The sequence below is a fragment of the Echiichthys vipera genome (assembly GCF_963691815.1).
Source record: "Echiichthys vipera genome assembly, chromosome: 14".
Lineage (NCBI taxonomy): Eukaryota > Metazoa > Chordata > Actinopteri > Perciformes > Trachinidae > Echiichthys > Echiichthys vipera.
In genome coordinates, this window is record NC_139839.1 from 19,760,676 (window position 1) to 19,772,689 (window position 12,014).

Below are 12,014 nucleotides of genomic sequence, written 5' to 3' on the forward strand. Positions count from 1 at the left end.
CTAACATTCTGCTATGTTCAATGTTGGTTTTGCAGTGGTGAGACATCTCTAATGAAATAATCTAGCCTATCGCATTATATCAATTTCAATAGCCAGTACTCTGTTTGTGGGTTAGTTCACCATAATTACAAAAGACAAAACAAAACAAACAACATATTTTCTCATTTACCCCTATTGCTTTATAGCCATGCTTATATATTCAGCTATGCTAATAGCATGGCAATGTCTGTTGTTTGGTTGGTCTATATCAACAGCTATTGCATGGATTACCATGACAAACATTCATGATCCCCAGAGGATGAAACCTAATGACCTTGATGATCTTGTCTCCACCAGAAGGTAAAAGTTTTCACTTATCTTGTGAAATATTTAAATGTCTAATGAATGGATTGGCACAAAATTTGGTACAAACGTCCATCTAATGTCATCATAGAGTCAACATTTTAATTTGTCTGATTCTTTTGGTTTATAACCAAATTCCTGCAAAATGAATGATTTTCCTATCAGCTTAAGCAAAATAACACTTATGATACTCAAAGTCATACACATGTGTAGTGCTAAGCAGTAACTGTGGTGAACATTGTAAAATTATACCAACGTATTACTTGATGATTCGACCTAGGGAGCCTGATTCAATCTCACAGTTGAATCCGTGAAAAATTAGGTTATGAAACAATGGATCATTCCATTTGGGCTATATGGGGGTGCTGAATGTCTGTTTGGTTCTCAGAATAACTCATGATATACAGTATAGCCTCACGTAACAACATAATGACAACAGTTATTATTCCACTTATTCTACTAACGTTTAAAATAAATGTCCAGCTAGCCTCTCATCAAAATAATCACCACACTGCACTAAAAAGTAGATTTATCTACCATTGTGGCTGCTTACTTCTTACTATGTTGGCTGCCTGAAACTGGGAGGATTTAATTGATGATTGTCTGGCTGAGTGACTATACCTCTAATTCACTTAACACAGTCAAACAGAGGGGGGCTCATCTTGCTCGAGTTTTGTACTAAAAACCCTTGCATCCGCCGCCCTTCCACCCACACCTCCCTTCAACACATCACTATTTATGTCTTTCAGTCCCTTCTTAATAGTTTGCGGGAGCTGTTCTAATTCCATCATCAGCCACTCACTCTGATGATTAGTGCCAGTCCGCTGGTGGCCTGGAGGTCGCACAGTTGTTTGTTGACGTTGCTCTGAAGTAGTGCTCAGCTGCAGCGTCTGAATAAACAGACTGAAGATGTGAAAAGCTGGCTCGGTGGTTGGCCATGTGTGATTGTACACATTGACAGCAGGTGGCTGTTGATTATTAAAATTGCATACTTGGATGTGAAGAACAAGTGACATGCTGCAACAGTATGAGAGACACAATGCTTGTTTATCAAGCAAAAAATACAACACCGTCCATCTAATAACCAACAGACATGGCCTTGTTTCTTTGTGAAATGGCTGATTTTATCATTTGTGTCAATTATGCATCCAACGCTTCAGGAAATAGAATTTCAACAAGGGTGAAAATACTCAGATTAATGCCCTAGTGATGGCCTAGCAGTTGATCAGTGAATTTTCCCTTACTGGCCTTGGATCAAATTTGCTACTCTCCAGGGTCTTCCTTTTGGCTTTCTTATCCAGTCTGACAATAACATAGTTGAGAAATCTTTTATTGGGTTAGTTCAGTCATTTTAAACCAAAGCAAGATACTGTACATAATCTGGCTACAAACCATTTCCCTGTAATATCTACAGTACAATATGCTATAATATTTAGAAAATTTGAAAGAACCACGCAAATGGATTAAACGTATGTTCATATTGTAACGACAAGATACTAACACATATGTTAATGTCTTAAAAAACTAATAAAAGAGGAATAAATACATGGTGAGGAAAACATTAATGATGTCTTCAATTTAAGGAAACCTGATATTTTGGGGGTTTCCTGTTTTTTTTGTGTAGTCCTCTTTTTTGGCATTTTACCCACAGCGAGCTTAGAGAATCAATATAACACAAGATATACAATAAATTGCAAGGTTACTGTCTATTGATTATTTGTCATGAGCTCTACTGTGCAATGTGTATGGAAAAGCAACTGTGTAGAAATAAGTTTATTTTACTAAGGCTTGGTTAATTTATAGGACAAACAACTGTTGTGAAGTTTATTATTTGTTTTTTGCCAGGCTGCCAGATGTAGATTTCTGCCATGTCTACATAATTTACATATTTCAATCTTTGCTACCATCCTAAACAGCTGAAGTGTTTTTCATCACATGAAATGAATAATGCCCCTTCAAATTTAAGTCAGACTGAAGCTCATAAATGCATGACGATTACCAAAATTGAGCTTGTACAGCACAAATGTGCCCAGAGGAGGCAGCACCCCTCAAGTTAGCAACATTTTCTAAGCCAGTGGTTGAACTATAATGCTACAGCCCATTAGAACATTTGAAGATGTGTGTGGACTCTAAGGAAACAGACCATTTTGAGCTAAGCCCACTGTCAGAGCATCCCCACAGCACTTTCATCTACCCGCTCGCTCCCACCCGCAGCATTGCATGACAACTTTGGCTGCAGCAATACTGGCAGGATCTTGTAGCCCCTGCAGGAGTATTGCGATTATGCATCCCTATAGCCATGTTGTTCTGAATTACACAAAGAAGACTAGAGGCTGCCTTGGACATACTGTTTTTTTTTATGTAAGAGAAGGTCCACACAAAAAAACAACCTATTGACATTGTCTGCATGAGAACAAAATGGTACAACTAAATTTGTGGGAACATTGTGAGCTAGATATCTGGATGTAGCTTCTACAACTAGGAAGTGGATGTCAAAAGATATGGGGTTATTTTCCGGATATTTTGCTGCTTGTTATTTTCATAATATAATGTGTTTGTTACTTTACCCTCCATATGGGTTGCTGACACATATGAAGCATACAGTACCTCTTTTCCAACAATTGAAAGAAAATGATTTGTCAATAATAATTGCAGCTCCTACAGAACAATGAATGGGACAATTAACTCAGAAAATGAATTCAGAATAGCTGTTTGAGCTGCAAAATACAAATGAGCTTTATTGTATTTAAGGAGAACCAGAAAATCCCCACAAAATCACTCTGACACAGTCATTGTGTTCATAAAGTCAGCCTCTATTCATTCAAGGGAATCAGTGGAGCGGCTATAACATTTGTCTCTTGACACTTCAACGACAGCTTTGGGTCTCTGGTTTCTTTATGAGAGAGCGTTATTCACTATTTTTAAGGAGACATAGTATGCTCATTTTCAGGTTCATTTGTATATTTTGAGCTAGCACATGTTTACATGCTTCAATTTAAAAACACGTTATTTTTCTCATACAGCCTGAATATTCCTGTATTCACCTTCTGACTGAAACTCTTTTAGTACAGAGGTCCTGACGGCTATTTTAAGGACACAGTTCCTGAATATTTGCTGTGTGCATTTCTCTGTGGATTGAGCACTTTGATACTCATTTCTTCTTATATGGCTCCTCAACCAGCTTCATAATACAAAAAAAAGGAAATGTCACTTTTTACAATACAGGTCCTTTAAAATACAGCTGTATTGTTCAAGATAATGTAAATGTGAAATATAACGCAGTGTAAATTATGATGACAGTGAGTCCAGGATACTGTTATAGTAGTTTAGTACTAGATAGTAATCAACTAGAATATCAAACACCACAATGTCTCATTTATTTACTTTATATGTAAAAGTCTATGCTGTATCCTGTAATCCAACATGCACACATATGCGTGTATACCCAGCCTTTCATAAGTTTCATAAGCAAGGGGAAACAGCTACAGTAAAAGAAGACAGTGGAAATGTGTCTAATGTGAAAAAGGCAATAAGACAAAGGGAAAATGTGATGCACAAAACAACACAAAGATCTCAGATAATGTCTCGACTGAGTCGCTATTAGGTTCAGGGCTCTTATCTCAGTTTCCACCCCAAAGCCCCCCACCCCCGTTCCTATTTCATAAGTTCCCCTTAAAGCCAAATGCAAAAACCAGAGTGGGTGACGAATCAGCACATGCCACAATACCACTGTGAAGCCCATAATTCTAATGGGGAGAGTCTACTACAGGATATATCTTAGTCAAGTTTGGTCCAACATCTAAAATATTTCATGATTTAAACAGTCATGTATATAGAAATAATTAGGCATATAAATATTTTATAAATTTAAAATCAAATTGCAATATACTGTTTGCCTGGAATTCCTTATTTACTCAACTACATCTCTATGAGAGCAGGAACGACAGAGTGGGTGTTTGTGTGTGCATGCGTGTATATCTATGTGTGCATCCGAGCGTGTGTGTATCTTGTCCATGGCAAGAAATCAGCTCAGTTTAGCACATAATGGAAATGTGAATAGCCCAGAGCGCATCTCTCCCACACAGGGAGAGAACTGGCTGGGAGCAGGCTGCATCTTTCCAAATCCTAACAGTGAGAGAGAGTTAGCTAGGTTAAAATCATGCCCCCTTTTCTCTCCCTCCCTAGAGCGATTCACAGCTTTGCCCATACATTACTCAAACAGGTCATCCAAACAGGTCTCACTAGCAGTCTGAAAAACATATTCACATACAAATATGCACACACACGTTATGCACACGGCTAAGCATACACACACTCGTAGGTGGAACGGCGACGTTGTTCATATTATGACAGATGGCATCTCATATATGGATCTCTCAGCACAACAGCCCCAAAATGTTATGCTTAATTTAACATACATTCTACCTTTTTTCAGATTTAACATGAACATTTTCACATTTCATATACCCCACAAAAGGTCACCAACCTCAATACATACTGCATCACAATATTTCCATTTTATTGTCATGCAACACTGATATTCCCTTGACCAGGGCAATACCTTTGTGCCTAGAGGGATATGATGAAAACTCAGACTTACATGCTACTTCTAGAGATGCGTTCCGGCTTACGGCCTCTCCCAGATAGTTTCGGGCCACACACACGTAGCTGCCATCGTCGGGCTTGCTGCGCCGTCCGTGGATGATACGTAGGAAGAAGAGGGACCCACTGGGCAGCAGCATACGGTGGGAGCGGGGGTTGTCGCGATCCGTCTCAACGCGCTCCCCATCTTTATACCATTCCACCGTGGGGGTTGGACGGCCCTCTGCCTTACAGTTGAGTGTGGCTGGTTCCCCTTTGGACACAATGAGGTCAGAGGGGTGCTCCACAATGCGGGGAGGAAAGTCTTCCTGGCGGAGACGAGACCCTAGAGGGAAAAGGGAAAAGTGAAAAGTTAAAAGTCCCATAAAAGAAATAGTCATAATAAATACATACACATAAATAATGCACAAAAATGTTGCTGCAGCAGCAAGACTGCAAAACGATAGTTAAATAATAGTTCATGAAAGGGAGTTGTTGATTACCATGCCACTACTTATTTAAGTACGTTTACAGAGAAGTGTATTATACATGTAGTCATGTCTCTGAAAATAAGGAAATCTTGAAAAAATTTTATATAGTTCTCATCTCTCACTAACACTATATTTCCACTGCTTTTCAAACAGGGTACATTAGATGTACATATATTTGTAAATGTGATTGGTAGACTAAAACTAAGTATGATTTTATTCCAGTCCTTGAAAGGAAAGTTGATAAGTGTTGGGTTCTTACTGGCTTTCCTACATGCACTGTTACTACACTCAGGCTCCCATATTTACTTTCAGACAGGAGCTGAAGAGTCATTACATCTCATTAGCTTTTTCATTAACATGTTCCATCAAACACTGACATCATCAAAGATGTTGTCTCAGTGAGTGAAGAACAGCGACTGCTGTATTGGATTTCCATGTGGATACGTAATTCTCCCTTAAAAACTACATTATTATATTAACCTGAGTATTTAATAGTTAATCCTTAGCAAATTTCATGAGAACAACTCTATCCTAATAAGACTAATCATCAATCATCATTTGTGTAAACGCAAACCAGTTGGCAACCTTAACTGTGCGCACTCTTCCAATTTTTTGGGCCGTGTGAATTACCAAATGCTTTCTTAAATTTTGCCTCTAAACGTCACAGAGGAATGACCCATATGTTGTGTTTGATTACAGACACAACATCACAACTCTCATCTGCTTCATGGTGTATGAGCACATTATGATATCTGTGTTAAAAGGTCTTACTTTTCCATTGTGTGCATGCAAACAAACCTAGTAAGTGAGTATTGAAAACTCAGGCTAAAACAGGATTTTTAGACTGCCATAAGGCAAAGTAATAAATAAGATATAAATAAATTACAATGATGTTACACAGTAACTTGTCTTTTTGCCTTTGATGGTGACAAATCATACAAATTGCAACGGCAACCATGATGTTTGGCTGCTACACAGCAACAGAAATAAAGCTGCAAATGTGAGTAAAATTGATGTGCCTGTCTATAATGTTAAGAGGTTTGTTGACAGAAAGCATTCCATTAGCTGGCGCCAACACGCCAAATCGTGGTTATACATTATGTTTTTAACATGCTTTTAAAAACCTATGCATATGTCTCTTGGGTAAGTAACATTTGTGTGGATCCACAAGGACGAACAAACAAATACACAGTCCATGGAATACAGACTTCTTCTAATTGGTTGTACCATTACCCAGTCTCTGCTGAGGCTAATATACAATTTGACTTGTGCTGTCGAAAAACAGAATTGAAATTAGATGATTTAAGTTGTGGGTGGCCTGGTTTCTCAGTGGTTGGTACTGTCATGTAACGGCAAAAAGGTCCTGCGGGGTTCCGTCAGTCTTTGATGGACTGGCAACACATCTAAGTGGTTTGCTGGGTTTCTTCTCAATATATTGTATACATTATATTTATATGAATATAAATATGTGGGTATAGAAAATGAATAGATTGATGGATATGTATTTTTTTCTATGTGGCTCCTTGAATTAAATGTTGGCATTTTAAGTGTTGAATAGTCTTGTACTGACAACTGCTAAGGTTTTTAAATGCAATGATGTCTTAAAATGAAAGATTCTTGGTCAAAAAAATGGGCCTAAGGACTGCTTAAAAATGTTAAGCATCAGGCTCTGTGTACACCTACTGTAGGCCTTTTTTTCTCCACCACTGGGTCTGTTTATGGAGTTCTGTCCATGGTGCTGAAGCTGAAAGTCAAGGTCTGGCAGAAAAAAGCTGCTCAGGAACATGTCAGGGCTTGTAAGCAGGGACCACTCTAATAAAAGTGACTTTGAGGTGACATCTGTCTACCAATGGAGTTCAGAGAAACTCAATTTCGGCTTATAACCAAAATATTCAGAGAAGAGCACCAATCTTTTAAGTACTAAATCGTTTGAAAATTAAGTTTGACACATTGCAACCACAAAACAGATCCAAACAGTGCAAATTAAAAATCTGGAATATTTATGATAGATAGATAGATAGATAGGTAGATAGGTAGATAGGTAGGTAGGTAGATAAAGGGCTAAATAGATAGATAGATAGATAGATAGATAGATAGATAGATAGATAGATAGATAGATAGATAGATAGATAGATAGATAGATAAATAGAGAGCTCTGTATTTAATCCTAGGAAGCTTGTCATTTTTCTGTTGAGACTGTGTCCGAGATGTGCGGATTACATGCGTGTAAAATGGAGCAGCCAAAATATTAGAAACTCCTTTCAGCAGCGGTTCGATACAAAATGCAGCCTCCAGCATGATTTTGGTGTTCAATCAACACTTTCCTGATTTATGTCAACAAAAGCTCATCACTATAACCTTCACTAAGACACTGTAGGATTAATCCCTCAGTGTTTGTATTGCTTTGTTTTAGATTTAACAAATGTGCTGTCAAAAATGAACTGGCAACACAGCAACTCCTGTGTCCTGAAACCACCCAAATCCACACCTGTACTTCATTTACTCCACTGACAAAGATTTATGTTGTATGGGCTACAGGGGACAATACAGTACAAAACACTTCAGGATAAGGACAACACTTCCTGTCAAGAAGCTAAGATATGTCTCTTTGGTCCATGTATCGTTGCCACAAACAGTTAGGGGTGAATTTACAGAATTTACAGTATGAGTAAGCAGCTTTCCTCTGACACATTAGCCCTATAGGAAATACAGTTTGCTCCATCATCTGCCTGAGCAACCTTTTGCATTGAAGGCCACACAGGATATGACCCAAGATAAGTCTATTATAGCAAACAGTGAGCACAGTCTGATACAAGATAGGTTTTTGACACTTCTGAAGTACTATACAAGTAAAAGACAACCAGAATGGGATATAGGGAGTTCAATTAATTAAAACATAATTAATAAAGACCTTTTTTTCTTTGGGAAGGCAAAAAGTTTAGAGTGGTACAAAAAAGACAATAGCCTACTTGTGATAATACAGGACATTTTAAAGCTGCCAAAGACTGTTCTCCAGTAACAAATGTGTTCAATTAGGGCAGCCCTTATGAATAAATGAGCAACTTTCTCCTACCTAAGACAATAAAGAGTTGGCCTGGCAGGCTGGCACAATTTATTATGTCGAGACCGAATGGACCAACAGTATGATATGGCGCACTGGCATGCTGCATTCATGGTTTTAAACTCGAATTAAGAGGAACAACAAATCCGCTGTACATCATGTGGGGTACTACTGTATTTGATGCACTTGAACTGACAAGACCATGGGTCGAATATGCTTCAGGTCACAGCCAAGTGTGTCTTTCTGAGGCTAAACGGGAGGCGAGACATCATTCCAACCATAACATTTAGTAATAGATGTGTGGATGGACTTACCGTCGGTTTGGGTGTAGAGAAGTCCACAGAGAAATAAATACTGTAGCGGACCCATTCTGGCATATTGGCCCCGTAAGCTATCGGCGCATGAATTCCTCCTCAAGCGAAATAAACAATCAATGAATAAATCCTGTTTCCACTTGTGCGACTTTGGGATAATTAACTGTTTCGGGTTACTGAACTAAAAGAACCAGATCGGTTGTTTCAACCTGAAAGAAATCATTCACATGTCTATTCTTCCTCTCCAGGAGCGCACCAGTAGAGCAGAGGTCCGTCGACTCGCCGACACGTTGGAGATTTCTGCAGTCACCAATTGCAAACATCACCGACGCCAAAAGACACTCCAGTTACTGACGGTTTCCCCGCCCGACCGCATTCTTCTGACACTTTACCGGGTCCCACCGCAGGGAAACGCGCCCATCCTCACGCGGGACAAGTTGAGAGATGAAAGGTTGAGATGGGATTCAATCAGAGGTGAATAGCTGCACGGTGCAGCAGCGCAGCCACTCCTCTGATCTGCTCTCCTCTGCTCTCCTCTCCTCTCCTCTCCTCTCTGCTGCCCTGGGAGAAACTAACCAGCGAATATAACATACACAACAGATCATAACACTAAAACTCAGCAACACTTTGCATTCTGGAGAATTTAATGCTGATAATGGCGCTCACTGGAGGTTCTTTTCATTTTTCTGGGAGGCAATTTAACACACAAACGGCTGATAGATTCAGTCAGGTGATATTCTTCCAATTTGGCTTTTGTACAAATGAGTTGTCTTAACACTACCTTTGATTTACTTTTTAATCATAATTTTTAATATGAAATTGCATGGCTGTCCCAAAACAATCAAATGTAATTTTATTATACAAAAGGGTTTCTGTTAAGTTTTTGTTCTCCTGTTCCATCTATTTGATTAACATGAAGGACAGTCTACCAGATTTACCTTTACACATTAAGTATATCAGTAAGATTCAATTAAAAGAAAATAAACCTTCCCCATTCTAATGCTCTGGTATGCAGCATTGCAACTGTAACTTGATAAGTTCAGTTTTGTCCCTGGAGCCATTTTGTTTGTCCAATAAATATACACACCTCCTCAGTCTTAAAGATATGACCTCAATTGATGCATTATTTCTTTTTACTTTTTCTCCTATGAACTCCTAATCCTTGTGTACTACATCCTGCAAAAAACAAAACGTGTCAAGTCAAAGAATACAAACCAGGTTTACCAGGTTTATCAGATTTACCAGGTGTCATCCTATTTTCATTTTCATGGCTGAAAAAGATTTTACAAAAGGTGTACAGCTGTAAAGAAATGGCACTTCATTCCCGCCTGCTGCCTGAGGTGCTTATCCTTGTCGTCAATACTGCTCAATATTGTCAATAGCATTATAAATGCAGCTCCTCGCTGTGAGGCGAGAATGAGATGGGCTGTATCAGGTGTTATTGATCCAGAGGGTGAAATTAAACCATTTTTGGCATTGTGTTCACGGCAGTAGATTGAATAGTAATTGTCAACGATGGCTAAATTGAGCTCTGTATGAAGGAGGTGTAAAGTGAACACAATAATTTTAATTGGATAGATCTCATCCATCACAGAATGAGGTTTTCAATATAATTTTCCTGTCAGATTGTTCTTATGGCAGCTCAGCTCAGTTTATGGTGTTGTGAAGACCTCTTGCCTCTCAATAGCTTTTTATTCATGCTTACATAATACATGCCTTTCAAAAAACAGAAGTGCTGTAATATTTGGCATTTTGAAAAAAACAAAACAACAAAATACTTTATTTTCCTTTCTGATAAACCACAGTGCAGTGGAGGATTTAAGTTACTTGTAACTGACTGTTCCAGATTTATGCACAGATTTTATACAAAGTGTGACCTTAACCCATTGCACGCCCTGTCGTTCAGAAGTACAAGGAGACGATAAATAGGCCTTTGAAGAAATTAATAACCTCACAAAAGCATCAAGGTGAACTTTAATGAGAAGCAAACTTCAACAACACATTAGTCCTAACTGTACCAAATTACTTCATACACAGTGATGCTGCTGTTCATCATGAACACTGAGTGTTAGAAAAAAATGCTGTTATTAATCTAATATCTCTGCCCACAGAGAATTGGGAGAGTAAGTAGTAGACATAGTGGAAGACTGAAATGGAGCTAAAGCCAAAATTCAGTCAGTATCTAAATGCAAATATATAAATATTCAAATGTTTAGTCAGGACACTGGAAAATGTGATGATTAATAAGCATCATCTAGTGACACAGTAAGTGTTATAGACATGATGTCTGGGACAGTATGAAGAACATGCCTTCAGATGAAACCACTGCAACTCATATATAGTTATTGCTAAGTGGTATGCAACATAGACTGCACCTACTGTAACTAACACAAATGAGAGATTATAGATAATATGTCATGTGATTTGCTCACATCTGTCAGGACAGTTCATGTCAGCTGATTGTACAGCATTTCATTGTTTAGGCTCGGCATTTAATATTTAGTGCTCAAAAAATTATGTTGAGGGAATACTTAAATCACACATAAGATTGCGACATAAGATTGCGACATAAGATTGCGACATAAGATTGCGACATCAGATTGCGACATCAGATTGCGACATCAGATTGCGGCATCGGATTGCGGCATCGGATGCAATGATACATAACGTCCCATTGAATGAATTGGACTGAACTGAATTGGATATAGGTCAGGGGAGAATTTAAATTAAATTTAAGGAGATATGATGCTGATTTTAATCCAGGTCTGTGTCATGGTAATGTTGACATTGTGTTCAATTGTGGGCACTGTATCCAGGAAACGCATCACCTGGCGAATTTTGGCAGATCTTCAATCCTCTGTTTAGTAGGAATTTTCGCCACCAAAACATGCCAAACACCATTCATCTGAGCACAATGCCCACATTTCCATGACCAGGACCTTGATTAAAATGGGTAAGGTAACCCTTTAACCCTCACCCTTTGTTGCCTTAACTTAGTTAAATATTAGTTTGCTAGATTTCATACAAACCCTTTTCAAAATGTTACATTGGATGTCTTACTTAATAAGATATCATACGAATTGTTGTGCATTTTTGTAGGATATCTAACAAGCCCATTGATGAGAATATGTTGAACAAAAAGACGATTCTTAGTTTCCCGAATAATAGTTATAAATTTAATATTCAGTTTCTCCCAACACCCCTAAATCATACACACTGCTCATT

General features: G+C 38.4%; 1 protein-coding gene across 1 annotated transcript in view; it reads right to left on the reverse strand.

Moving 5' to 3' along the window:
- The window catches only part of LOC310956938 (roundabout homolog 2-like), a gene marked incomplete at its 3' end in the record, with an annotated part of 87,609 nt that extends 78,727 nt beyond the window's left edge, over positions 1–8,882 (reverse strand). Inside the window, exons 1-2 of the mRNA XM_083927315.1 lie at positions 8,790–8,882; positions 4,943–5,269 (exon numbers count right to left, since the gene is read on the reverse strand). Of these exons, the coding sequence (XP_083783441.1) occupies positions 4,943–5,269; positions 8,790–8,844 (382 nt within the window). The 5' untranslated portion in view covers positions 8,845–8,882. The remainder of the gene's footprint in view (positions 1–4,942; positions 5,270–8,789) is intronic.
- Between the last annotated feature and the right edge of the window lie 3,132 nt (positions 8,883–12,014).